This window comes from Rhinoderma darwinii, chromosome 3, assembly GCF_050947455.1.
Source record: "Rhinoderma darwinii isolate aRhiDar2 chromosome 3, aRhiDar2.hap1, whole genome shotgun sequence".
Lineage (NCBI taxonomy): Eukaryota > Metazoa > Chordata > Amphibia > Anura > Rhinodermatidae > Rhinoderma > Rhinoderma darwinii.
The window spans coordinates 273,412,521-273,437,514 of NC_134689.1; the positions used below are offsets into that span (position 1 = coordinate 273,412,521).

Sequence of the window (24,994 nt, forward strand, 5' to 3'; positions counted from 1 at the left end):
AAATGCAATGATTAAGAGGTGTGTCCCATCACTTTCGTCAATATAGTGTACATCTCAAAGGAGACCAGGACTGCTGGGAAGTGACGTGCAGATAGACAGAAAATGTGCATAAATAAGGGTCTTTTACACATGGCGAAAATAGTTATTGATCATTGCCTGGTGTAAGAATGCCCAATAATGAAATGGAAAACGAGTTTGTAGTGTGTCGCATCTGTTATGAAAAAATCATCATTGGTCGGCAGTACATCTCCTCATGTAAACTGGGGATGTGCGGGCGACAATAATGTGAAGGGTATGAGAGGGGGTTCATATAAGCGGTCGTTCTACATAGTCCATCTGCACTTGTTGCGGGCAGTTTATCTACCTGTGTAAAAGGACCCTTACTTGCCCAACACAGCAACATGCATTTATTGCTCATTTCAGAGAGTACATACCCCTGATCCAAGGTTGAGAATTTGAAATATTTTATTTTAATAAGGAGTGTTTAAATATAAGCCAACACTGAAATAAAAGCTATATACAATAGTTACAAAGTTGTAATAAAAACTGCACACAGTGCATCTATCAAACTACTAGATGGCAGACAGAAGAGGAGCAGCAAAATCTAATAAGACTTGAGAGTTCAGTTGAGAGATGGTGCTGATCCGATTTAGTTTTCTGCTTGCAAATTTGTTTTTAACATACTGGGGGAAAAAAACAAAGAAAAAAACACTTAAAGAAGGTTATAGCTAAAAAGGGTACACTTAGGCTGAGTTCACTCTGAGTTTTTGGACGAGTTTATTGACGCGGAAACCGCGCCGCGAAACGCGCCAAAAAATGTCCGAAAATGCCTCCCATTGATTTCAATGGGAGGCGGAGAAAGCGTATTTCGCTGCGTTTTATGCCCACAGGGCTCAATGGCCGGGCAAAAAACGGCAAAAAACTGTGTGAACAGAGCCATAGGCTACAAATTAAAGCCAGGAACACACATGCAGTTTTGATGTATTTTTCTGAGCCAAAACCAGAAGTGGATCCAAAAAGGAACAAATTTGTAAGAAAAGCCTGATGCATATACTTTGTTTTGTGTCTACTTCTGTGTTTGGCTAAAATAAATCAGAGCCACAAACTGCATGTGTGATCATGATCTAAAAAGGAATGCATCATGTATTTAATTTTAGTTTAAATGGTCACTAACTCTTCAATATACTTTGCATAAATCAGTAGTGCAAGTGAATATAAAGAAACTAATATTTCTTATTAGAGAAAGAGAATTACATTTCACTCACGAAAATGTATTTATCAAGTCTAAAGGCAGCACCCCTAAATTAAGCTCCACCACTCAGGACAGAAGAAAAAATAACACATAGGTTAGCAGTAAACACACACTTAGTCATTACGCAAGCCTCCATGCATGCTATAAAGCCTAAGTAGACAAAGCAAATGTGTAATTACAAATATAAAAAAAAATAATTGAATGCATGGAAAATATTGGTGCTTATTTTGTACTCGAGGAAAATACATTTAGGCTATGTTCACACGGAGTATTTTGGGGGAGGAATATCTGCCTCAAAATTCCGTTTGGAACTTTGGAGGCAGATTTTCCTCTCCCTGCACGCCGATTTTCGCGCCGTTTTTCGCCCGCGGCCATTGAGAGCCGCGGGCATAAAACAGCGCGAAATACGCTTTCTCTGCCTCCCATTGAAGTCAATGGGAGGTCAGAGGCGGAAGCGCCCGAAGATAGGGCATGTCGCTTCTTTTTCCCGCGAGGCAGTTTCCGCGTCAAAAAACTCGGCAAAATACCCCGTGTGAACATAGCCTTAGTGAGTAAAATTGCTTTTTTTTCCTCTTCGTCCTCCCGGCACTGGGACTTAAGTAGCAAAATAAAGGGTATGAGAAATAGAACACACATAGACCAAAGGACGAGCCGGCAGATAAGATGTCTAGCCTATAGTGCCTGGCAGAGGTATTCGAAGATGCCTAAGTTGCTGCTCAACAGATCTGATCAATGGGAACCTGAGCAAATTCCATGCAAGAAGTAGATACTACCCTAGTAGAGTGGGCCTTTACACCTATACACCTACTGGAGAAGGTAAGTCCATCTGCGCATATGATAGATCAATAGAACTCTTGATCCACTAGGAGAGACTCTTTGGAGGCACTAAAAAAAAAAAAAAACAAAAAAAAAAAACGAACAACTTTTTCTTATAGACTTTGTCCTGTTTAGGTATGTTAGAACTCCTCTATGCACATCCAGCAAACAAACTTCTTTGCTCCTAATTTTTAGAGACTCAAAAAATAAAAAAAAGAGGAGAAGATAAAAGTTCACCTCTAAAGTCAGAGTCAGCATTTAGAAAAATACAATCCGGCAGTGTTCTCATATGAATACGCAGACGAAAGGGCTTGCAGCTTTGAAACTCTTTTTTGCACCAGGAATAAGGTCTTGAAGGAAAGGTAATTAAACTGGAATTCCTCCTTAGTTCTACAACAACTTATCCAGCATCCCTTTGAGCCTAAGGAGAGATCACATGTAGGACAGGGGTCCCTAACTGGAGGCCTCTGATGTTAAATGGCCCTGAAGAACTGGTTGTTCAAAGGATGACCTGAAAACTGACCATGCAGGAGGACATCTAGGGCCACTAGTTGAACCTTCAGTGTGTTGAATTTTAGCCCCCTGTCAAAGCGGTCCTGCAGAAATAATAGAACATCCGGAAGACCACTGCTGTGTGGTGTTGGCTGTGTGCTTAGGGTCAGTCTTGTTGGAAGGTGAACCTTCGGCCCAGTCTGAGCACTCTGTATCAGGTTCTCATTATGAATATCTCTGTACTTTTCTCCATTCATCTTTCCCTCAACCCTGACTAGTCTCCCTGTCCCAGCCGCTGAAAAACACCCCCACAGCATGATGCTGCCACAACCATGCTTAACTGTAGGGATGGTATTGGGCAGGTGATTAGCAGTGTCTGGTTTCCTCCAGACGTGCTGCTTAGAATGGAACCCAAAAAGTTCAATCTTCGTTTCATCAGACCACAGAATCTCGTTTCTCACAGTCCTTTAGGTGTTTTTTTACATACTCCAGACAGGCTTTCATGGGTCTTACTGAGGAGAGGCTTCTTTTTGGAGTGCTGCAGTGATGATTGACCTTTCCGGAAGTTTCTCCCATCTGCACACAGGATCTTTGGAGCTCAGCCAGTGTGACCATTGAGATTTAAGTCACCTCTCTCTCCCCCAATTACTTAGTTTGGTGGGGTGGTCAGCTCTAGGAAGAGTCCTGGTTGTTCCAAACTTCTTCCATTTAAGAATTATGGAGGCCAGTGTGCTTTATTTTTTTTATACCCTTCTCCAGATCTGTGCCTCCATGACTTGGTTTTTGCTCTGTCAGCTGTGAGACCTTTATATAGCCAGTGGTGTTTCTTTCCAAATCATGTCCAATCAAATGACTTTACCACAGATGGACTCCAATGTAGGTGTAGAAACATTTTAAACATGATCTAGAGAAATGGGAGGCCCCCCAGGGCTAAATTTCAAGTTTCATAGCAAAGGGTCTGAATACTTCTGTACAGATGAAATTTGAGTTTTTCATTTGTAATAAGTTTGCAAGAATTTCTAAAATTCTGTTTTCACTTTGTCATTATAGGATATTGTGTGCAGAATAATGGGGAAAATTTGAATTTTTTTATTTTAGAACAAGGCCTCAACATAAAATGTGAGAAAAATGGGAAAGGGTCTGAAGACTTTCTGAATGCACCGTATGATAAAGGATAATATGTCCCTGTTAATTGAGTGTTTGAAACAGAGATAGGCACAAATAAAGCCTAATCTCCTATTTTTCAGGTTTTTTTAGTTTTCATAAATGCTTATTAGTTTACAGTAAAAATAAAGTACTTACAACAAATTTTGTCATGTTGTTGTTGACCATTACTACATTCTTCGCTATATGCTGCATGACTGGGAGTAGCTTTTCTTCAGTGTAATCCGTGTAATGCTGGACTGTAGCATCCTGACCAAAAAAGCAAAAAAAAGCAATGTTCCTAACTGTTGAATAGCATTCGCGTGGTTCATGCCTCACGACGTTTGTAGCCTAAGAAGTGTGCGCTCACACGTGGCGTACTTGCATTGTATTTCTGCAGCATAAAAATATGCAGCAGAAACTCTAATGTATGCCTATGACAAAAATATTTTGAAACACATACAGATTTCTCTGGTTCTTGTGTTGATGAATATTTTTTCCCATAGGCATACATTGTAGAGTTTTCCGCAGCGTAAGTTTACGTTGCAAAAACATAATGCAAGTATGCCATGTGTGTGCGCACCCTTACTCTGGAAGCAGTAAAAACATTTTTAGCTCAGTAACCTCTAAATAAAAGATGGTTGGGACGCAATTGGAAATACCAGTACTTGCATTAGGCAACTGGATTGTTTTGGGGGGTAGCATGGTGTACAAGAGGAAGGTAAATTGTATAGGTTTTCTTCCCCTTACTTACCAGTAAAACTGTCCAGAATTAGATGAAAGGTGATGAGAAAGGGACATTGTGTAAGTGTTCCGGTTATGACTGCCTCACGAAAAGGGGTTATTTTCTAGATAATGAATCACCTACTTGGTACTAACCCGTGTGTCCATGTCAGAAGATTATCTTGTTGCTCACATTCATTCTGCATATCTGTTGCAGTGAAAACAGTTCCCCATGGTTTCTAATTTACAGGTAAGCAGACAAATCTAAGTAAATAAAGTTCACATTTGTTTACTTACCCAAGAACCCCAGTTAAGAACTTTTTGTGTCAGGCACAGGGATGCAGCGGCTACGATGGAAGGCTGGTAGTGAACCATATCATAGTCTATCAAGGTAAGCTCCATAAAGTATTTTGCAAGAATGTGTTGCTCGGCCCCTGCCTGGAACAATAATTTTACATAGCATATATAGTATAGTATAGTATAGAATAGTGCAAAATGTTAATACAGAAGTTCCTCAGTCATGAATGCTAAACATAGGCTTCTCAAGCTTCATAGCAAAAGGCATTATTCTTCACCTCATGGAAAATCAGATGTAAGGCTGGGTTTACAAAGTGCAGTTAGTGGTTTTTTAAGTAAAAATTGGGAGTGAATCCAAAAGAGAAAATATAAAGCCAATCTATTATTTGACCAGCCCAAAAACAATAAGGAAAACAAGTCAGGAAATAGCATAACACATCATGGGAGGTAATAAACCTAGAAAATAAAAAAAACATATCTTTAAAAGCTATGTATACCTTTGTTAGCAATTTTTTGTTTAAATAAAATTAATGTAGTGTTTTTAAGCAACTTTCAAAATCACTTTTAATAATTTATTTTTTTTAACTTTAAGATACAGCTTCTATCTTTCCTACATACGTAGAAGCTGTATTGTTCTTTCTCAGCCGTTTCCGTCAGTTCAGCTGAACAGACTGACTTGGCTGAAACAGAAAGTTGATTTTTAAGCAACTGAAAGTTGCTTAAAAACACTAACTACATTCATTTTTATTTATTTTTTGTTAAAAAAAAAAAGAAAGCTTACAAAAGTGTTAATGTATGTATTATTATTTTTTTTCTTAAGCCAAAACCAGTAATGGAACCTAAAAACACAAGAAATCTATAACGAAAGGTCTTTTATGGTCTGCTCTCCTGGATCCAATTCTGGTTTTGGCTTAGACTATGCATGCCAAATCTGCACTGTGTGAACAAGCCCTAAAGGGGTTGGCCACTAAACAATTGTGGTGACATTGATGGAGGCAATATATCACATGACTGCTGTGCTAGTAGAATCCACTGCCTGCTTATACAAGGGCCAATTAAGTAATAGCTTGTATAAAAGGTGGCCATACACATTCGATGTATGTCAGCCGAACCTGCTGATTTCGGCAGTACCAGCTGAACATCTACGGTGTATGGCGGTGTCTCAACTCTTAGTTACATAGATACATAGCCAGTACGGTTGAAAAAAGACACATGTCCATCAAGCTCGACCAAGGGATGGGTAAAATTTCTACACATTGACATAGGAGCGAATATTTTTTCGTTCTGGGAAATTATCTAAGCCTTTTTTAAAGGCATCTACTGTATTGAATTGAATTGTTTTTCTGTGGTTTTTAATAGGGGTACCATTGTTGTGATTAAATATTCAAGGAGAGAGTTAATACAGATTCGTAAGGATCTGCCAAAAGGTATTACTAAACTAGTGAGGATTCCTAGGGATGAGTGGAGGCCGTCTAAGGGGTGCAGGGCGAGCCATAAGGTACGGGCAAAAAAAAGGAGGTATAAACCGGCGGTTCCATCTGTACAAATGGGGAATGTGAGGTCTCTTGGAAATAAAATGGACGAGCTGGTTGCAATGGGGTTGCTTGTTCATGATGTGAGGGAGTGTTGTATTTCGGCTTTTACCGAGACGTGGCTCCACAGGGATATAACCAACGCGAGTATTGAAGTTCCAGGGTTCGAATTAGTAAGAGCGGATAGACACTTTGAGAATACAGGGAAGAAAAGAGGGGGAGGAGTGGTACTGTATAGTAAATTTTGTCACCCAGGGCATATCACTGTGAAAAAAAACATATTGTAGTATCAATATCGAATTGCTTGTGGTGGGAATAAGACCATATTACTTGCCGAGGGAATTTAATGTTGTGATGGTGGGTGTGGTGTCTATTCCGCCGTCTGGGGACGCAAAAGTAGCGTGTGATGTTTTATCATCTGTAATATCAGGTATCATGACTGAATATCCGGACTGTTTTTTTTGTATTAACAGTGGATTTTAATCACGTGTCATTGAGTGGAGTCTTACCAAATTTTATGCAGTATGTGGAAGGTGCAACAAGATGACTAAATCTTAGGTGACTAAAAACTTGTGCTGATGCATTGTGCGAAATTACAGCGGATTTATATAATTGGAATTTGATGATGAAAAAAGTGCCGAAGGTATGGAAAACATCTTGTATAGTCCCAATTCCTAAAATAGCAAAACCTTTGAGGGTGGGTGATTATCGACCGGTGGTATTAACTTCTCATATGATGGGGTTTGAAATGCTAATGTTGGGGTACCTTAAATCTGTTGTGGTAGAAGACGAGGATCCTTTGCAGTTTGCCTATAAACATAGAATTGGGATGGAGGAAGCAGTTTTATATTTTTTACATAGGGCGTACTCTTTTTTTTTTTCGAGGCGCAGGGGGCGATAGTGAGAGTCATGTTTTTTTATTTTTCTAGTGCTTTTAATTTGATAAAGCCGGATCTAATGAAAAGTAAATTGGAAGGAATGCAAATTAACCCTAGAGTGTCTAACTGGATATTTGATTATTTAAGGGGGCGCCCGCAGTGTGTGCAGAGTGGGGAATGTACAACGAGGATAGAAATAAGTGATATTGGAGCACCACAGGGGACTGTTTTATCGCCGTTTTTATTTGCGCTATATACGGCAGATTTTAGGTACAATACTGGAAGTTGTCATCTGCATCTCTGATGATTCCGTGATTATGGGTCAGTAAAGGGAGACTGTGATAAAGAATATAGGGATGTGATATCTGAATTTGTTAAATTGAGGGTGGATAATGGGTTGGAATTAAATATTGGGAAAACAAAAGAAATGATTATTGATTTACGCAGAAAAAAAAAGAGATAGTGGTGCCGGCGTCCATTCTAAATCAGGAAGTGGAGAGAGTCAGATCATACAAATATTTGGGTATATAATTGGACCAGAATTTGGATTGGATCGAAGATACAGAAAAAGGTGTATAAAAAGGCAATGAGCCGGTTGTAGTTTTTACGTAATTTGCGCTCGTTTTATGTGTGTGATAAAATGATAATGTTTTAGAATTCGGTGGTCGCTAGCGTTATATTTTATGGTGCTGTCTGTTGGGGAGGAAACATTAGAGAAGCTGAAAAGAATAAATTGAATAAGGTGATCAAAAAGGGAAAGGCGATCATGGTTAGTGAGGTGCCTTTATTTGAGGAGGTATTAAATAAAATGTTATTAAGGAAGATTAGTGCAATTAAATTAGAGGAATTGCATCCGTCGCATAGCATTTTAATCGATAAACAAAGCTGTTTTAGTGATCGATTGCTACAATTTAGATGTAGGAAAGAACGATTTAAAAGATCTTTTATGCCAAAAGCTATTGCACTTTATAATATGTTTTTGTAGTGTGTGATGATGCTTTTTAATACATATTTTATTATATGTTGTCGATGTATGTTGTATTGTTTGTATAACATGTACTGTAAATGGGAGTTACAACTGTAAACCAATTTCCCTTTGGGGATAAATAAAGTATCCATCTATCTATCCATCTATCCATCTATCTATCTATCTATCTATCTATCTATCTATCTATCTATCTGTGACCATTTCCTGCGGTAGACTATGCCATAGATTCACAGTAAATAAGGCTTGCCGCTTCTGCAGATTGAACCTTTTTTTTCTCCAGACGGAGGGAGTGCCCCCTTGTTTTTTGAGGGGGATTTACATGGAACAGGATGTCACCATATTTTTTGTATGTGCCATTCATATATTTATATAAGTTAATCATGTCCCCCCTTAATCGTCTCTTTTCAAGACTAAATAGGTTTAATGCTATTAATCTTTCCACAACTTTGATTCTCCATGCCCCTTATTAGTTTCATTGCTCTTCTTTGTATTTTTTCCAACTCCACGGCATCCTTTCTATGAACTGGAGCCCAAAACTGAACTGCCTATTCTAGATGAGGCCTCACTAATGCTTTGTAAAGTGGTAATATTATATCCCTGTCCCGGGAGTCCATGCCTCTTTTAATACAGGACAATATCTTGCTGGCCTTTGAAGCAGCTGATTGACATTGCATGCTGTTATTTAGTTTATGATTTACAAGTACGCCCAGATCATTCTCAACAAGTGACTCTCCAAATGTTGCTCCCCCCTAGGACATATGATGCATGCAGATTGTTGGTACCCAGATCCATAACTTTACATTTATCTACATTAAACCTAATTTGCCAAGTGGATGCCCAAACACTCAGTACATCCAAATCAGCTTGCAAATTACGAACATCTTCTATAGACTGAACGATACTACATAGATTGGAGTCATCTGCAAAAATAGAAATAGTGCTATTAATCCCGTCCTCTAGATCATTAATAAATAAGTTGAATAATAGTGGTCCCAGCACGGAACCCTGCGTACACCACTATATCCACAGTAGCCCCTCTGTCTAGGCTTCTGCTCACCTCTGCATAAAAACAAATCAGGTTTGTTTGACAACTTCTGTCCTTCGTAAAACCGTGCTGGCTGTCGCTTGTAATACTATTTTTTGTCACATAATTCTGTATATAGTCCCTCAATAGCCCCTCAAACATTTTCCCACGATTGATGTTAAGCTTACTGGTCTATAATTACCCGGGGAAGACCTAGAGCCCTTTCTGAAAATAGGCACCACATTTGCCCTGCTCCAGTCCCTTGGCACTATACCAGTCACTAGAGAATCTCTACATATAATATTATGAAGAGGGGGACAGAACTGAACTAAGCTCTTTAAGAACTCTAGGCTGTAACCTATCTGGTCCCGGGGCCTTGTGCACATTTATTTAGTTTAGCTTGGTCCATATCTACATTCAGCCAATTCAATATATAAATTGATGTATTAACAGCACTGGCACCGGCTACATCAGCTGCTCTTTCTTCTGTTGTATATACAGAGCTAAAGAACCTATTTAGTAAATGTGCCTTCTCTTGATCCCCTTTGACCATCTCCCTATTACCAATATGTAGGGGTCCTACATGTTCAAACCTTGGCTTCTTTGCATTTATATACTTGAAGAATTGTTGGGGATTTGTTTTACTATCCTTGGCCACCTGCCTTTCATTTTGTATTTTTGCAGATTTTATTAAGCTCTTTATAATTTACAAAGGCTACAGCTGTACCCTCAGATTTGTATTTTTCAAATGCCCTTTTTTTGTCATATATTTCCCTTTTTACAGAAGGTGTAAGCCATGTGGGGTTTAATTTTAGTCGTTTATACTTGTTACCTATAGGAATAAATTTTGCACTATAATTATACAAAGTGGATTTTAAGATTTCCCATTTATCAATTGTACCATTATTTGACATCAGTTGTTCCCAGTCTATGTCCTGAATTGCAGCCCTCATCCTGGGGAAATTGGCCTTCTTAAAATTAAGTGTTTTTGCTCTCGCAGTCTGTGTTTGTTTTTTTACAGTATAGGTAAAATATAATTGTTACCAAGGTTTTCACCAATATTGACATTCCCAACAAGCTCTCCATTATTAGAAATGACCAGATCCAGAGCTTCACCTCTAGTCGGGTCTTCCACAAACTGGGTGTAATGTCCGTGGCTGTCGTCAGCTCCAACCTCCCCCTGACAGCCGCAGCCACGAGTCGGCAAGCACTGGCCCCAGCCTCCTCCTCAGGAGTTGCCAGCACTCGCGTCCACTCAGCTCAGCCGGATACCGTAGGGTGTGCACGCACGCTCGTGCCCGCTCTTAAAGGGGCAGCGTGCACTGGACATTCTGATGACCCTTGACCCGTGAGTACCCTGGACTATAAGAGGGTTCCAGCCCCCTGCTTCTATGCCTGAGCGTTGTTGTTGTACCCTATAGTTTGTCTACGTGATAGCCTCCTAGTGTGTTCTTGTTCCTGTTCCTTGTATTTCCATACCACCCTGGTCTAGCACTGTGTTGTGCCAAAGTCGTGTCATGCTGTTCCACGTCTGACCTGCTTTACTTTGCCTGACGTCTACCTGCTGCCTAGTCCAAGCCAAGCCTGCCTTGCTACTGTCCGAGCTGCCACAGGTACCCCATATGAACTATAGACATTGTCCTGCACCCTCTTGACCAGCTGTCTTACCGCCAAGACGGTACGGCCCAGTGGGTCCACAGACCCTTCGTGACACTGGGCCATAAAATTTTCCTGCAACAGGTTGAGGAAATTTCTTCCCTTCGCAGTTAAAGCCAAACCATGACCCCAATTAATATCCCGGTAATTAAGTCTCCCATTATCACTACATCTGTTTACATAACTGACCTTCCATTTCCTCAGTTATATTCGGGGGTCTATAGATTACACCAAAAGTAATTTTTTCAGTGTTTTTGTAATTCCACCCACAACGTTTTAATCTCCTCACAATCTTCATCCACTATTGTCTCTTTTACACTCACCTTCATATCACTTCTCACATACAGACATACACCACCGCCTTTCCTATTTGCCGTCTTTCCGAAACAGTGTAAAACCCTGTCAATTTACAGCCCAGTGATGAGAAGAGTCTAGCCATGTTTCAGCAACACCAACTATATCAATATGTTCCTCCAGTACAAAGGCCTCAAGCTCCCCCATTCTGCTTACTAGACTTCTGCCAATTGTGAACATACACTTAGACTTGCCTTTCAAATTGCCACATTTGGTATCACAAAACAGCAATGAAAATAAAAATGCCCAAATAATGTAAAAAAATAAAAAAAATAAAATAAAAAATCACATGTGTAACAAAAGGATGTCCTTATCCTGTGGTCTAGTCCTCCCCCACACTCTATTTCTCCCCCCACCAATATAGTCTGACCCCTCTTTAACCTGACTACCCCTTTATTTTCTACGTTGATCTCCCTCCTCAGCCCTAGTTTAAATACTCCGCCACCCCAGCTAGAATTCTCTCCCCCAGCACAGCGGAACCCCTTCTATTTAGGTGCAAATCATCTGCAGAATACAGTTTGTACCCCAATGAAAAGTCAGCCCAGTGCTCTAGGAACCCAAAGCCATCTTCTCTACACCAAGACTTCAGCCATGTATTTAACTACCTGAGCTCGCGCTGTCTTTCCTATGATGCGCATGGCACAGGCAGTATTCCTGAGAATACTACCTTGGAGGTCCTTCCCTTCATCTTGTAGCTTAGTTCTTTAAAATTATTCTTAAGGCTCCTCCATGTACCATGTATTCGGTCATTGATTCCCACATGGACCATGACAGCTGGATCATTACCAGCCCCTCCCAGTAAATTCCACCACATGCCGAACCCTGGCACCAGGGAGACAGCAAACCAGTCAGTTGAGGCGGTCTTGGCGACAAATTATTCTATCCGTCCTTCTAATTATAGAATCCTCTACAACTACAAATTGCCTTGCCTTATCTGCATTACCATCCCGCCAACTACTAGCTGGGCTGTTCTCGCAGCTGTTAGGGAGATCAGTATCCACTAGGGCTGCCAATTCTGAGACTGACACCCTCGCATTATCACCCAACTTGGCAATTTTGCTTGGAACAACAGAAACACACCTGCCACAGAGGTATTCACCCTGGAACTCCGGCTCCAGTCGTGCATACATATGGCAAACTGTGCACTGACGAAAACCTTCAATCCATTATCCCAGTTACAAAAAAATTGTGAAACAAAAAAAAAAAAAAAAAAAGAGTACTTGTGGGGACGTTAACTCCTCTTTTTAACTCTGGTTTAAAAACTCCACTTATATCACAGGCCACATCATTTAGCTATCCCAAAAGAGAGCAAGCTCAGAGTGAGTCCTGCTGGTTAATCTATTTCACCTGAGCAATTAACCCCTCCCCCTAGTCAGCTGCTCAGCAGGAAAGAAGCTGCAAAAGAAAAAAAGTTTTTTTAAATTGTGGCAGTTTTGCTAGTTTCTATTTGCAAGCACTCAATTCAGTTATCCCACAGTATCACACAAGAACACAGCAACACAATCTGGTTTAATAACTCCACTTATATCACAAGCCACTTAATTTAGCTAGCCCAACAGAGAGCAAGGATAAGAACACTTACTACAAGTTACTCCGACACTCCCAACATCTGCCGTCAACATTCCCAATCCTTTTGATTGTTATTACATAAGACACTGCCAGATTAGACGGACAGCGGCTTTCTCCCTAAGAACACATCCATGCTCAGCCGAGCAAAGGTTGTATGCTTATGGTGTAGTCGGGAGGAATAGCTGTTGGCTGAACGAGAGTCTGGTCGACAGGTATCTAAAACGTATGGCCAGCTGTAGTCTGTGCATGTGCAGGCATGGGAAACTATGTACACAGCAATTATGTTAAATCATGTTACAGATCGAGCATGGAAAGTAGAACTTAAAATTAAAGTGAAGAGACTAAAAGCATGTTTTCTTAAAGAAAAGAACGGCACACCCAGTTTTCCGTTTTCTTCTTTATTTTATTGCTCATAAATAACGGGGAAAGACTGAGACTGACAGGCAACAGCTGTTTCACAAAAACACGCTTTCTCAAGCCTTGAGAAAGCGCCTTGAGAAAGCGTTTTTGCGAATCAGATGTTGCCTGTCACAACCTTTGTCTTTCCGTTATTTATGAGCAGTAAAAGAAAAAAGAAAACGGCAAACTGGGTGAGTGACACTCCCTCTTTTCTCTACAAAAGGCATTTATGGCATAAATACAAAAAAAAAAAGTGGACAACCCCTTAAGAATTCAAAAGCCACAAGCAGAAACATACATGGCAACACCTTGATGCTCTCCGAAGGAAGTGAAGCGGTAATGGTCTTCCCAGGTTAAAACTCAGTTTATCTAGTATTGTTCTCTCCATTTCTTGAATTTCAGCTTTGGAGTAAGTATTGTCGGTTACATAGACAAAGTCTGCAATCTCTGGATAATACATTTCTTCATATTTTGATGCTATAAAAAGTGATGAAACTCCCACCAGTTGGAGCTTATTCCGTTGGATAGGATGAACCTTGAAAACATTCCAAAAGTTACAATTTAAAGAGTAAATGTATTTCCCCCGAACCTTTAAAGACTACCTAGAGTAAAAGTATTTCTCACAGACCCATTACAACCACTTATATATGTATTACAGTAAGGCCCCATGCACACGTTCATGCAGTATTTATGAGCCGTGGAGTGTCATCCATATTTGACCGTGCTCACAGTAATTAGTATAGGAGCACAGTCCGTAAATGCGAAAAATAGGACGTCCTATTTTTTTGCGGCTCATTTCTAGGGCCCGGAACACACAACTGGAAATATAAGGGAAGGTGTACGTGGCCCATAGATATGAATGTGTCAGTATTTTATCCGCTATTATGAATCCGTACTTGCGGATAAAAACTTTGAATGTGCGAATGGGGCCTGGCAGGGGGGGAAAAAAATCAACATTTTGATTGAAAACCAAAAATGTTAGTCCTACTTGAAGGAAGCGGTCCATAATTGCAATAGCCATGTACAAAGTCTCTTGGAGTAGCTGGAACTTGTAGTGCACTTGCATTAACCAGTCTATGAGGATGGCTCTCATACGTTCATTCACCTCCATTCCTTGCAGATAATTAGGACGAACAGACTGCTTGACCTTAATTTAACAAAATAAGATATACAGTGGTCTCATTATTTATTTAAATGTCTGCAAATTAAAGAAACATCGTTGTCATTCTAGGGATCTTAATTACATGAATCACTTAGTTGCATGGATTTTCAAACTGACTAGTATATGCCAATCTTTAAAATAGAAGGCAAAAAAAAAAGTTCATAAATAATCTCATCTCATTAGGGAAAGTAGCATCTTCCAGCAGCCTGCAGCTCTTCTTTAACTTCCTGTAAGCTCTCTGTAAATGTTTATTACCTTGTCGGTTTCTACTAAATTCTTTGAGCGTAAAATCGTAGGTAGAAGACGGGAAGGGGGGTAGCTGCAGCGGGTCTACGATTGGCTCAGAGCACAGCACAACGGGAAGAGACCGCCCACTGAGTACTCAAAGGGAAAATAAACATTTACAGAAGTCAGCAGAGGGATCACACCATTTCTAGTTGCACTAAATCAAATCTATATCTATAGCTGCCCAATTAGTAATTTTTGGAATAAGCAAACCACATTGCAAACCTCTAACTCCTTCAGGTAAGCATAGATCTCTTTTGCATAGTCACTGCACATCTGTGGATTCTCAGCGTCTTCAGCATCAATATCTTCTACATTATTGAGAATCTCAGAAAATGCTTGGCAGAGGTCATCTTCATTCCTCATTGTTATGTCTGTGTTTAAGGGGACCTTTAAGATGAAGTTAAGCACATTTGTACAACAGAAACAAACTAATCATGCAGTACAGATACTATGACCCAGATTTATCAATGTATTTCCACCTTTATTTGGTATATTTTAGTCCAAAATAGTCTCTGATCTGCTGTGTGACATTAACCATTTGCACCAGAATTTAGAGCCATTCTCTACCATCCACGTCAGTTCGTAAGAGCACAAAGTGGGCGTGGCTCACTTCCAGGATTTAGACACATTTATGAAATGCAACTTTTGTAAAAAGACACAAAAAAGAGAAAATTACATCTCTACTCCACACAGAGCCTAGAAAAAGGGTCATTACTTTAGTCAGCATGAAAGTTAAAGGGTAACTAAACATTCAACAAATTTCTGATATGTCATAGTGACATGTCAGAAGTTTTGATTGGTGGGGTCCGAGCACTGAGACCCCCACCAATCGCTAAAACAAAGAGTCAGAACTGCCCTTGTGAGCGCTCAGCCGCTACGTTTGTTCAGCTTTTTCCGCAAATCAATGTAGCAGAGTACGGGCTCAACAGAAAGTCTTTGAGCCCGTAGTCCGATACATCGGCTTTCCGTAAAAAGTTGAACAGAAACTAAGCGGCTGAGCGCTCACACGAGCACTTCTGACACTTTGTTTTAGCCATTGGTGGGGGTCTCAGTGCTCGGACCCACACCAATCAAAACTTTATTGTAGTCACTGACATGTCAGAAGTTTGTTGAACATTTAGTTACCCTATAAAGCCAGTAATATATATGGAGACAAATTTATCAAAGGCGGCACATTCAATCATAAATTTGTCCCAACATATGTCAATAAATTAGACAAGCTTTAACCCCTTAACGACATGCAACATACACCAGCAGGTGTCAGCTGTAACAGGGACCAAAGCTAGCTTCAATCCCCGCCGATTAACACCTTAGATGCTGTGGTCAAAAGCGACCGCGGCATGTAAGTGGTTTGTGGTTGACACAACAATGACTTCCTGGTTTGCCAAATACAGAAGCATATTATAGGCTTGCTCAGTGTAAAATTGACAGTTCTAATACATTGCACTTCATAGGTAGTGCAATGTATTAGAATAGCGATCAGTGGTGCAAGCCTGCAAGTTAATTAAAAAAAAAACAGAATCACTGTTTTTTGGTCATCTTGACTCCCCAAAAAATTTAATAGAACAGTGATCAAATAGTCGAATGTACCCCAAAATGGCACCAATAAAAACTACAGCTCGTCCCCAAAAACAGTTATGGCTCTTAAGATATGGGGACATGGTAAAAAAAAATATGAAAAAAGTGGGGAGCGTGGAGCGGAACGAGCGCCAGCGTGATAACGTGTGTATGCACACTATACACATAGCAATGGTGCTGGGGTGAGCCACGGTGTTCCTGACTGCCTGCATCTATACATCTGCGCAACCTAATGCAGTGGTTTTTGTCTGCCAAGGGTCTATCTTTAGATCATACCCTGGAAAGGTTTCTGACGGGAAGAGAGAGTGGAGAAATTCTGGACGCCGAGAAGATATGATATAGCGGTGACTAAGTAACGCGGATAACAGCGGCATCACAGGAATTTACCAGTTACTAGACCGTAAGTGGCTCTTGTCTCTTTGTTCTCTCCCTGGGTGGAAGAAACTGCAATTGCTCTGCTTCCTATCTCCCCTTCCAATGACTTATTATTATTATGGTAGAGTTCCCTTGGCCTGGCAATAGTGAAAACGCCGATAAATATTACTGGAAATTTTTGACTGTACAGAATATTTGGTCCGTAATTGCGGATCAAAATGAATGTCGTGTGCATGGTGCCTAACTGTTATGGTGAAGAATGTCCACCTTTGGTGCTGTAAAATTACAGGAAAACGTAATTTTGCTGAGCTCTGACAAGGGCTGAATCAAATTGACCACGCTGTTGGTTATTCCCCCAGTTTAAGCTTTGTACTCTCCTAAAAGTTTCCTTGGCTTTCGACCTGGTTGTTTGTTTGTTTGTTCCTGGAAAAAAAAGGGGGGGGGCAAGAAGATATGCGAGTTGGCTGTGCTCTGATTAGATCTAAAATATATGGTTCTATTTAGGGCATAACCGTGCCTAGATCTATTGTTTGACCCCTTTATTGATACACATGGAGTAATAGGTGATCGAGAAAACGCTGATAATATATTACTGGAAACTCGTGGCTATACTCTGTCACCATTATGTGAAGCAGAACCCTGAATTATTGTAGACTGTATACAAAGCACCGTTAAAGATGTTATTTGCTACTGATGACTTAAAAAACTTGGCAGAGCTTGGATAAGGGCCAAATAGGACTGTCACACCATAGGAATATTCCAGTGTTAATTGTGGCCGTAACTTTTATTATGCAGTGTGTGAACAGAAGATGCGTCAGAGACTATTGCAGTCTGTACACATAGTACTGATAAAGAAATTAATTGCTACTGGCTACTCCATGATCTGGCTGAGCTTTGATAAGGACAAAACTGGACTGTGGTGTCAAAGGAAATTAATAACTAGTCCTTTGTGATACGAAATACACTGCTAAAGGGAATTAACAGAAAATTATTACATTGAGAATATAGAGCATACAAAAATATATATATATATATATATATACTACGCAAACAGATAGAAGATCTGGTGGCTCTGATGTATTAGGGTATAAACTGAAGACAAGAGATCAAGAGAACCCGATGGAAAAGTATTTGCTCTTCCCTTCTAATAATAAGGCAGTAACAAATCCATCATTATCACCAGTAGTGAGAGCAAAACAAAATAAAGCAAAAAACGTTGCCATCAAAAGACACGTTGAAGTGGTGGACTTGGATATTCAGGAAGACACAAGTAGTGGGGGAGGATCGGTGACAGAACCAAGCGTTTGAAAAATAGTTGACCCAAAATGATTTGGAAGAACCATCTCAGATGGGGATTATACGAGAAATAAAGAAGTGGGGCTCTGCAATTAGTGATCTTTCTATGCAAGATGGCTCTATTTCACTAATTAGGGATGATTTAAATAAAACACGAATCCAGGTCACTGAAGTTGAATCCTTTGAAACTTTACAAAACATCAAGGTGAAATATGAGAATGTAACAATAACTAATAGACAACTTGTTATTAAAATTACAGGCTTTGAGGATAGGTCAAGTAGAAATAATGTGAGGCTGCCTAGTTTTCCTGAAGGAGTAGAAGAGAACGATTATAAAACATTTCCAACAAAATGGATCTCAGAATTTATGGAGTAAGACACTATCAAATATGTTCGCCATTGAGATGGACCATCGAGTCCCTCTTAAAAAACCAGCACCAGGTTCTAGTCCAAGACCGATCTTGGCCAGAGTTCTTCTTTCTGATATGATTCTTGCAAATAATAAAATTAAATTAAAAGGATCTCAAATAAGGATTTTTCCAGATTTCTCTTATGATACATAGAAAGAAAGACCGAAATTTATGGATGTGAAATTTTGCCTTCTGAAGGCTAACTTGAAGTATTCCTTGCTTTTTCCAACAAAACTTCAGGTCATCTATAACCAAGAGACTCCATTTTTTGGAAATCATATGACTATGGATTGGCTAAATTCGAAGCGTTTTTGAGTATAATATATTTTTTTTTCTCCCACCTCATTTTGAATGTGTCTTTTTTTTTTTTAATTATTATTATTTTCCCCATGATGCTTGAGTTAAGGGTGCTACCTTAGAGTAGGAATTCCCCGATCTGGAGTATCAACTCAGGAAGTTGAGGAGACGGTTTGGGACAGATCGGGAGGGTGTGGTTCTGAATAGCCATAGTAACCCTAATACGCTGCTTCCGTAACAGTCATTCACTACGATGGGATTTACAGAAGCAGCGTAGCTCAGCGAGTTACGCAGTTTCCATAACTTCCGACCATGTAATCAGTAAGTGGCCGAGAGGCAGGGTGAGCACAGAAAGCTAGAACTGGGTTTAGGGGGCCCTGTTCTAGAGATAGGTGTGGGTCCCAGAGGTGGGACCCGCATCTATCTGACATTTATGACATATCCTGTGGATATGTCATAAAAGTCCCTCATGTGAAAACCCCTTTAAGAGAGAGTCTATTTGTAAGAGGTAGAACGATGTTAGCAGTCTAGAAGTGGTGTTTTTTCATTCCTGAACACAGTTGTATGTCCAGGCAAAAGATTATGACCACATGTAGGGTGCTTCTAAAGCCAGGAAACCTAGCATAAGAATTAGAGAACTGTCTTTTTATAGTGGCACGAACTGGGCAACACACTGAAATTACATCTGTGGAAAAATGGCAATTTTCACCATCAGCTGCGCATTAATTTCTACTAAAAAAACAACAAACACCTGTGGGGTAAAAATGCTCACTATACACCTTAAAAAATGCCTTGTTGGGTGTAGTTTCCAAAAGGAGTGTCACTTCTCGGGGGTATGTTTTACTATTTGACCTCAGAGCCCTACAATTGTGAACAATGCTGTGAAAAATCACCAAAGTAGGCTTCAAATGTGCATGGTGCTTTTTCACTTCTGAGCCCTGTCATATGACCAGGCAAAAGATAAATGCCTTGAGGGGTATAGTTTCCAAAATTAGGTCCCTTCGAAGATTTCTACTGTACTCTGGTATCTCAGGGGCTTTGCAAATTGACATTGCACCCAAACACCCAATCCAGCAAAAACTGCGCTCTAAAAGCCAAATGGCGCTTTTTCCCTTCTGAGCCCTTCCATGTGCCCAAACAGCAGTTTAGGGCTACATATGGGGTCTTGTCATACTCTAAAGAAAATGAGTAACAAACTGTGGTATTTTTTCTCATATTACCCTTTGAAAAATTAGGAGTTAACTAAAAAAAATTAGGAAAAAAAAAAAGTTGCAATTTTTCTTTTTCACTGCCTAATTCTAATAAAATCTATTAAACACCTGTGGGGTTAAACGCTCAATACACCCCTAGATGAATGCCCTGAGGGGTGTAGTTTCCAAAATGGAGTCACTTCTCAGGGGTTTCCACTGTGCTGGTGCCTGAGGGGCTCTGAAATTCAACATGGCGCCTAAAAAACAATCCAGCAAAATCTGTATGCCAACTATTGCTCCTGCCTTTCTGAGCCCCGCTGTGTTTCCAAACAGCAGGTTTTGTCCACATATGGGGTATTGTCGTACTCAGGAAAAATTGCTTTATAAAATTTAAAATAAATACATTGGGGAAAAAATAGATTTTTATTTTCACGTTTCAAGTTCTGCAAAAGACCTGTGTGTCTAAATGCTCAATATACCCCTAGATAGATTCCTTGAGGGGTGTAGTTTCCAAAAAGTGTCAGTTCTCCACTTGACAGCAAGCCGAGAACGAAGGCCTCATGCACACGAACGTGCTTTTGCGGCCGCAATTCCCCCGAAAATCCACGGGAGAATTGCGGCCCCATTCATTCCTATGGGGCCATGCACACAACCGTGGTTTTCACGGTCCGTGCATGGCCCCGGAGCAAGGACCGCAGAAAGAACGGGCAAGCCTTATTACGGCCGTGTTCTGCGGTCCGGGCTAATTGAAAATAATGGCCGCGGCCATGTGCACAGCCCGCGATTTGTGGGTGACTCGCGGCTGTCACTCCGTGGCCGACCGACCCGGAAATCACGGCTGTGCACATGGCTACGGTCGTATGCATGAGGCCTTAGAGTATGTGCAACTTTGTTATGGAAAAAATGATTCTTAGAAATATATATCTAAATATATACTAGTTGTTGGCAAATTTCTGTATTGGTTGTTTTATTTTCAAAACTTGCATTTGGGCCTAGATCACACAGAGTTTTTTGCAGGCAGAAAAATCTGCCTGGGAAAAAATGGGGCCAGTTTTTTTTTTTACGTTTTTTTGCACCACAGGCTGACACGTTTTTTTGCCACTTTGTTTTTAACCTCTTTCTTCAACTGGTAAAAGAGAAATACGCGAGCGTTTTTTGCCATAAAACATGTAAAAAAGCACAGCGGCCATTTGCTGAGTTTTTTCCATCTCCCATTGATTTCAAAGGGGAATTTGAGGCGGAAAATCCCTCAAGATAGGGCATGTCGCTTCTTTGTCCTGCGAGCGTTTTTTTCCCCTCGTGGGAAAAAAACACCTCCACCTCCCATTGAAATCAATGGGAAGCAATTTCAGAAGTTTTTTGCCACGGTTTCCGCAGGAAAAATGTTTAAAAAAAACTCAGCGTGAACAGGGCCTGCAGCAGGCATTCCCTGTAAAACATGCTCATCCCCCTCCCTAAAAAATTTCCAAAACAAAATAAAACATTTTAGGGACAAATTCAGTTCTGATGTAAACATCCCGAAAAACGGCTGAAGAATCAGAAAAGTAGAACGCCTATAAACATCTCTCCATTGATTTCAATGGGAAATACAGCGTTCTGTTATGACGCGCCATTTCTTTATGCCTCGTTTTCCAAAATGGCTCGTAAAAAGACGCCCACGAAAAAGAAGTGCATGTCACTTAGGTAGCTTGAGTGGCGGAGTGTTTAAACTAGGGCTGAGGAGGGAGGCCAATGTAGAAAATAATGGGGTAGTTAGGTTAGAGAGGGGTTAGACTATAATCGTGGGGGGAGAAACAGACGGTGGGGAGGGGACTAGGCAACAAGATAAGGAGATCCTTTCATTACAAAACAGCAGTGTAAATAAAAAAGCCCAAATAATGTCAAATAATCACATTTCTGATACTGAAAGGGAAACATTTAAAGGCAAGTTAAAGTGTATGTTCACAAATGCCAGAAGTCTAGCAATTAAAATGGGGGAGCTGGAGGCCTTGGTACTGGAAGAAAATATAGATATAGTTGGTGTTGCTGAAACATGGCTGAACTCTTCACATGATTGCGCTGTAAATCCACAGGGTTTCACACATTTTCGGAAAGACAGGGCGAATAGGAAAGGTGGTGGTGTATGTCTGTATGTGAGAAGCGATATGAAGGAGAATGTGAATGAGACATTAGAGGGTGTAGATTGTGAGGAGGTTGAAACCCTGTGGGTGGAATTACAAAGGGAGGTAAACACTGAAAAAATTACTTTTGGGGTAATCTATAGACCCCCCCCCCCCCCCAATATAACTGAGGAGATGGAAGGTCAGCTATATAAACAGATGGGGCGGGCTGCACAGGCGGGTACTGTAGTGATACTGGGAGATTTTAATTACCGGGATATTAATTGGTGTCATGGTTCGGCTTCAACTTTTAAGTTAAAATTAAAATTAAGTTAACTTTTAAGTTAACATTTTATGGGCCAGTTTGTGGAAGACCCGACTAGAGGTGAAGCTCTGTTGGATCTGGTCATTTCTAATAATGCAGAGCTTATTGGGAATGTCAACGTTCGTGAAATCCTCGGTAACAGTGATCACAATATAGTTACATTTTACCTATACTGTAAAAAACAAACAGGCTGGGAGGGCAAAAACACTTACTTTTAAGAAGGCCAATTTCCCCAAGATGAGGGCTGCAATTCAGTATATAGACTGGGAAGAACTAATGTCAAATAATGGTACAAATGATAAATGGGAGATTTTCAAATCTACTTTGGGTAATTATACTGCAAAATTTATTCCTATAAGTATAAACGACTAAAATGAAACCCCACATGGCTACACCTTCTGTAAAAAGGGCAATACGTGACACAAAAAAAGGGCATTTGCAAAATACAAATCTGAAGGTACAGCTGTAGCCTTTGTAAAATATAAAGAGCTTAATAAAATCTGTAAAAAGGTAATAAAATCAGCAAAAGTACAAAATGAAAGGCAGTTGGCCAAGGATAGTAAAACATATCCCCAAAAATTCTTCAAGCATATAAATGCAAAAAAGCCAAGGTCTGAACATGTAGGACCCCTAGATAGTGGTAATGGGGAGTTGGTCACAGGGGATCAAGAGAAGGCAGAGTTACTAAATGGGTTCTTTCGCTCTGTATATACAACAGAAGAAAGAGCAGCTGATGTAGCCCCTGCAAGTGCTGTTAATATATCAGTTGATATACTGAATTGGATGAATGTAGATATGGTGCAAGCTAAATAAAATAAACGTACACAAGGCCCCGGGACAAGATGGGTTACACCCTAGTGTTCTTAAGGAGCTTAGTTCAGTTATTTCTGTCCCCCCTCTTCATAATATTTAGAGATTCTCTCAAGACTGGTATAGTGCCAAGGCACTGGCGCAGGGCAAATGTGGTGCCTATTTTCATAAAGGGCTCTAGGGTTATTATAGACCAGTAAGCTTAACATCAATTGTGGGGAAAATGTTTGAGGGGCTATTGAGGGACTATATACAGAATTATGTGACAATAAATAGTATTATAAGTGACAGCCAGCACGGTTTTACTAAGGACAGAAGATGTCAAACCAACCTGATTTGTTTTTATGAAGAGGTGAGCAGAAGCCTAGACAGAAGGGCCGCTGTGGATATAGTGTTTTTGGACTTTGCAAAGGCATTTGACACTGTCCCCCATAGATGTCTAATGGGTAAATTAATGTAAGGAGAAAGAGGCAGCACTCCAAGGTTCAAAAAAGTAGGTAGTTTATTCACCCATCAGTGAAAAAGGTGCAGTGAAAAAGTTGCAACGTTTCAGCTGCACAATGCAGCCTGTCAAGCAGCTTGACAAAGCAGCTGAAACGTTGCACATTTTTCACTGCACCTTTTTCACTGATGGGTGAATAAACAACCTACTTTTTTGAACCTTGGAGTGCTGCCTCTTTCTCCTTACATTTGTATACCATTGGGAATTTACAAGTCGGATCTCTGGAGGCCTGCACCCTTATGCCCTGGAGGTTTTTGTTCTACAGTACTGCCCATACACCTTCTCTTGGACATTAATGGGTAAATTAAGGACTATAGGTTTAGAAAGTATAGTTTGTAATTGGATTGAGAATTGGCTCAAGGACCATATCCAGAGTTGTGGTCAATGATTCCTACTCTGAATGGTCACCGGTTATAAGTGGTGTACCCCAGGGTTCAGTGCTTGGACCACTATTATTCAACTTATTTATTAATGATTTAGAGGATGGGATTAATAGCACTATTTCTATTTTTGCAGATGACACCAAGCTATGTAATATAGTTCAGACTATGGAAGATGTTCGTGAATTGCAAGCGGATTTAAACAAATTGAGTGTTTGGGCGTCCACTCGGCAAATTAAGTTTAATGTAGATAAATGTAACATTATGCATCTGGGTACCAACAACCTGCATGCATCATATGTCCTAGGGGGAGCTACACTGGGGGAGTCACTTGTTGAGAAAGATCTGGGTGTACTTGTAAATCATAAACTAAATAACAGCATGCAATGTCAATCAGCTGCTTCAAAGGCCAGCAAGATATTGTCGTGTATTAAAAGAGGCATTGACTCGCGGGACAGGGATGTAATATTACCACTTTACAAAGCATTAGTGAGGCCTCATCTAGAATATGCAGTCCAGTTCTGGGCTCCAGTTCATAGAAAGGATGCCCTGGAGTTGGAAAAAATACAAAGAAGAGCAACGAAACTAATAAGGGGCATGGAGAATCTAAGTTATGAGGAAAGATTAATAGCATTAAACCTATTTAGCCTTGAAAAAAGACGACTAAGGGGGGACATGATTAACTTATATAAATATATGAATGGCACATACAAAAAATATGGTGAAATCCTGTTCCATGTAAAAACCCCTAAAAAAACAAGGGGGTACTCCCTCTGTCTGGAAAAAGGTTTAACCTGCAGAGGCGACAAGCCTTCTTTACTGTGAATCTATGGAATAGTCACCGCAGGAGCTGGTCACAGCAGGGACAGTAGATGGCTTTAAAAAAGGCTTAGATAATTTCCTAGAAGAAAAAAATATTAGCTCCTATGTGTAGAAAGTTTTTACTTCCCCTTTCCCATCCCTTGGTTGAACTTGATGGACATGTGTCTTTTTTCAACCGTACAAACTATGTAACTTCTTGGGACATTTTTTGGAGCCGTTTTTCATTAAAAAACGGCTCCAAAAACGGGCGTAAAAAACGCCACAAAAAACGGGAGTTGCTTAAAAAAACGTCTGAAAATCAGGAGTTTTAGGGTATGTTCACACGGCGGGGGTCCGT

General features: G+C 40.2%; 1 protein-coding gene across 1 annotated transcript in view; it reads right to left on the reverse strand.

Moving 5' to 3' along the window:
* Window positions 1-484: 484 nt before the first annotated feature.
* The window catches only part of LOC142748079 (G2/mitotic-specific cyclin-B2-like), a 58,146-nt gene continuing 33,636 nt past the window's right edge, over window positions 485-24,994 (reverse strand). Inside the window, exons 4-9 of the mRNA XM_075855207.1 lie at window positions 14,796-14,960; window positions 14,112-14,270; window positions 13,422-13,658; window positions 4,724-4,864; window positions 3,863-3,973; window positions 485-683 (exon numbers count right to left, since the gene is read on the reverse strand). Coding sequence (XP_075711322.1) covers window positions 573-683; window positions 3,863-3,973; window positions 4,724-4,864; window positions 13,422-13,658; window positions 14,112-14,270; window positions 14,796-14,960 — 924 coding nt within the window. The 3' untranslated portion in view covers window positions 485-572. The remainder of the gene's footprint in view (window positions 684-3,862; window positions 3,974-4,723; window positions 4,865-13,421; window positions 13,659-14,111; window positions 14,271-14,795; window positions 14,961-24,994) is intronic.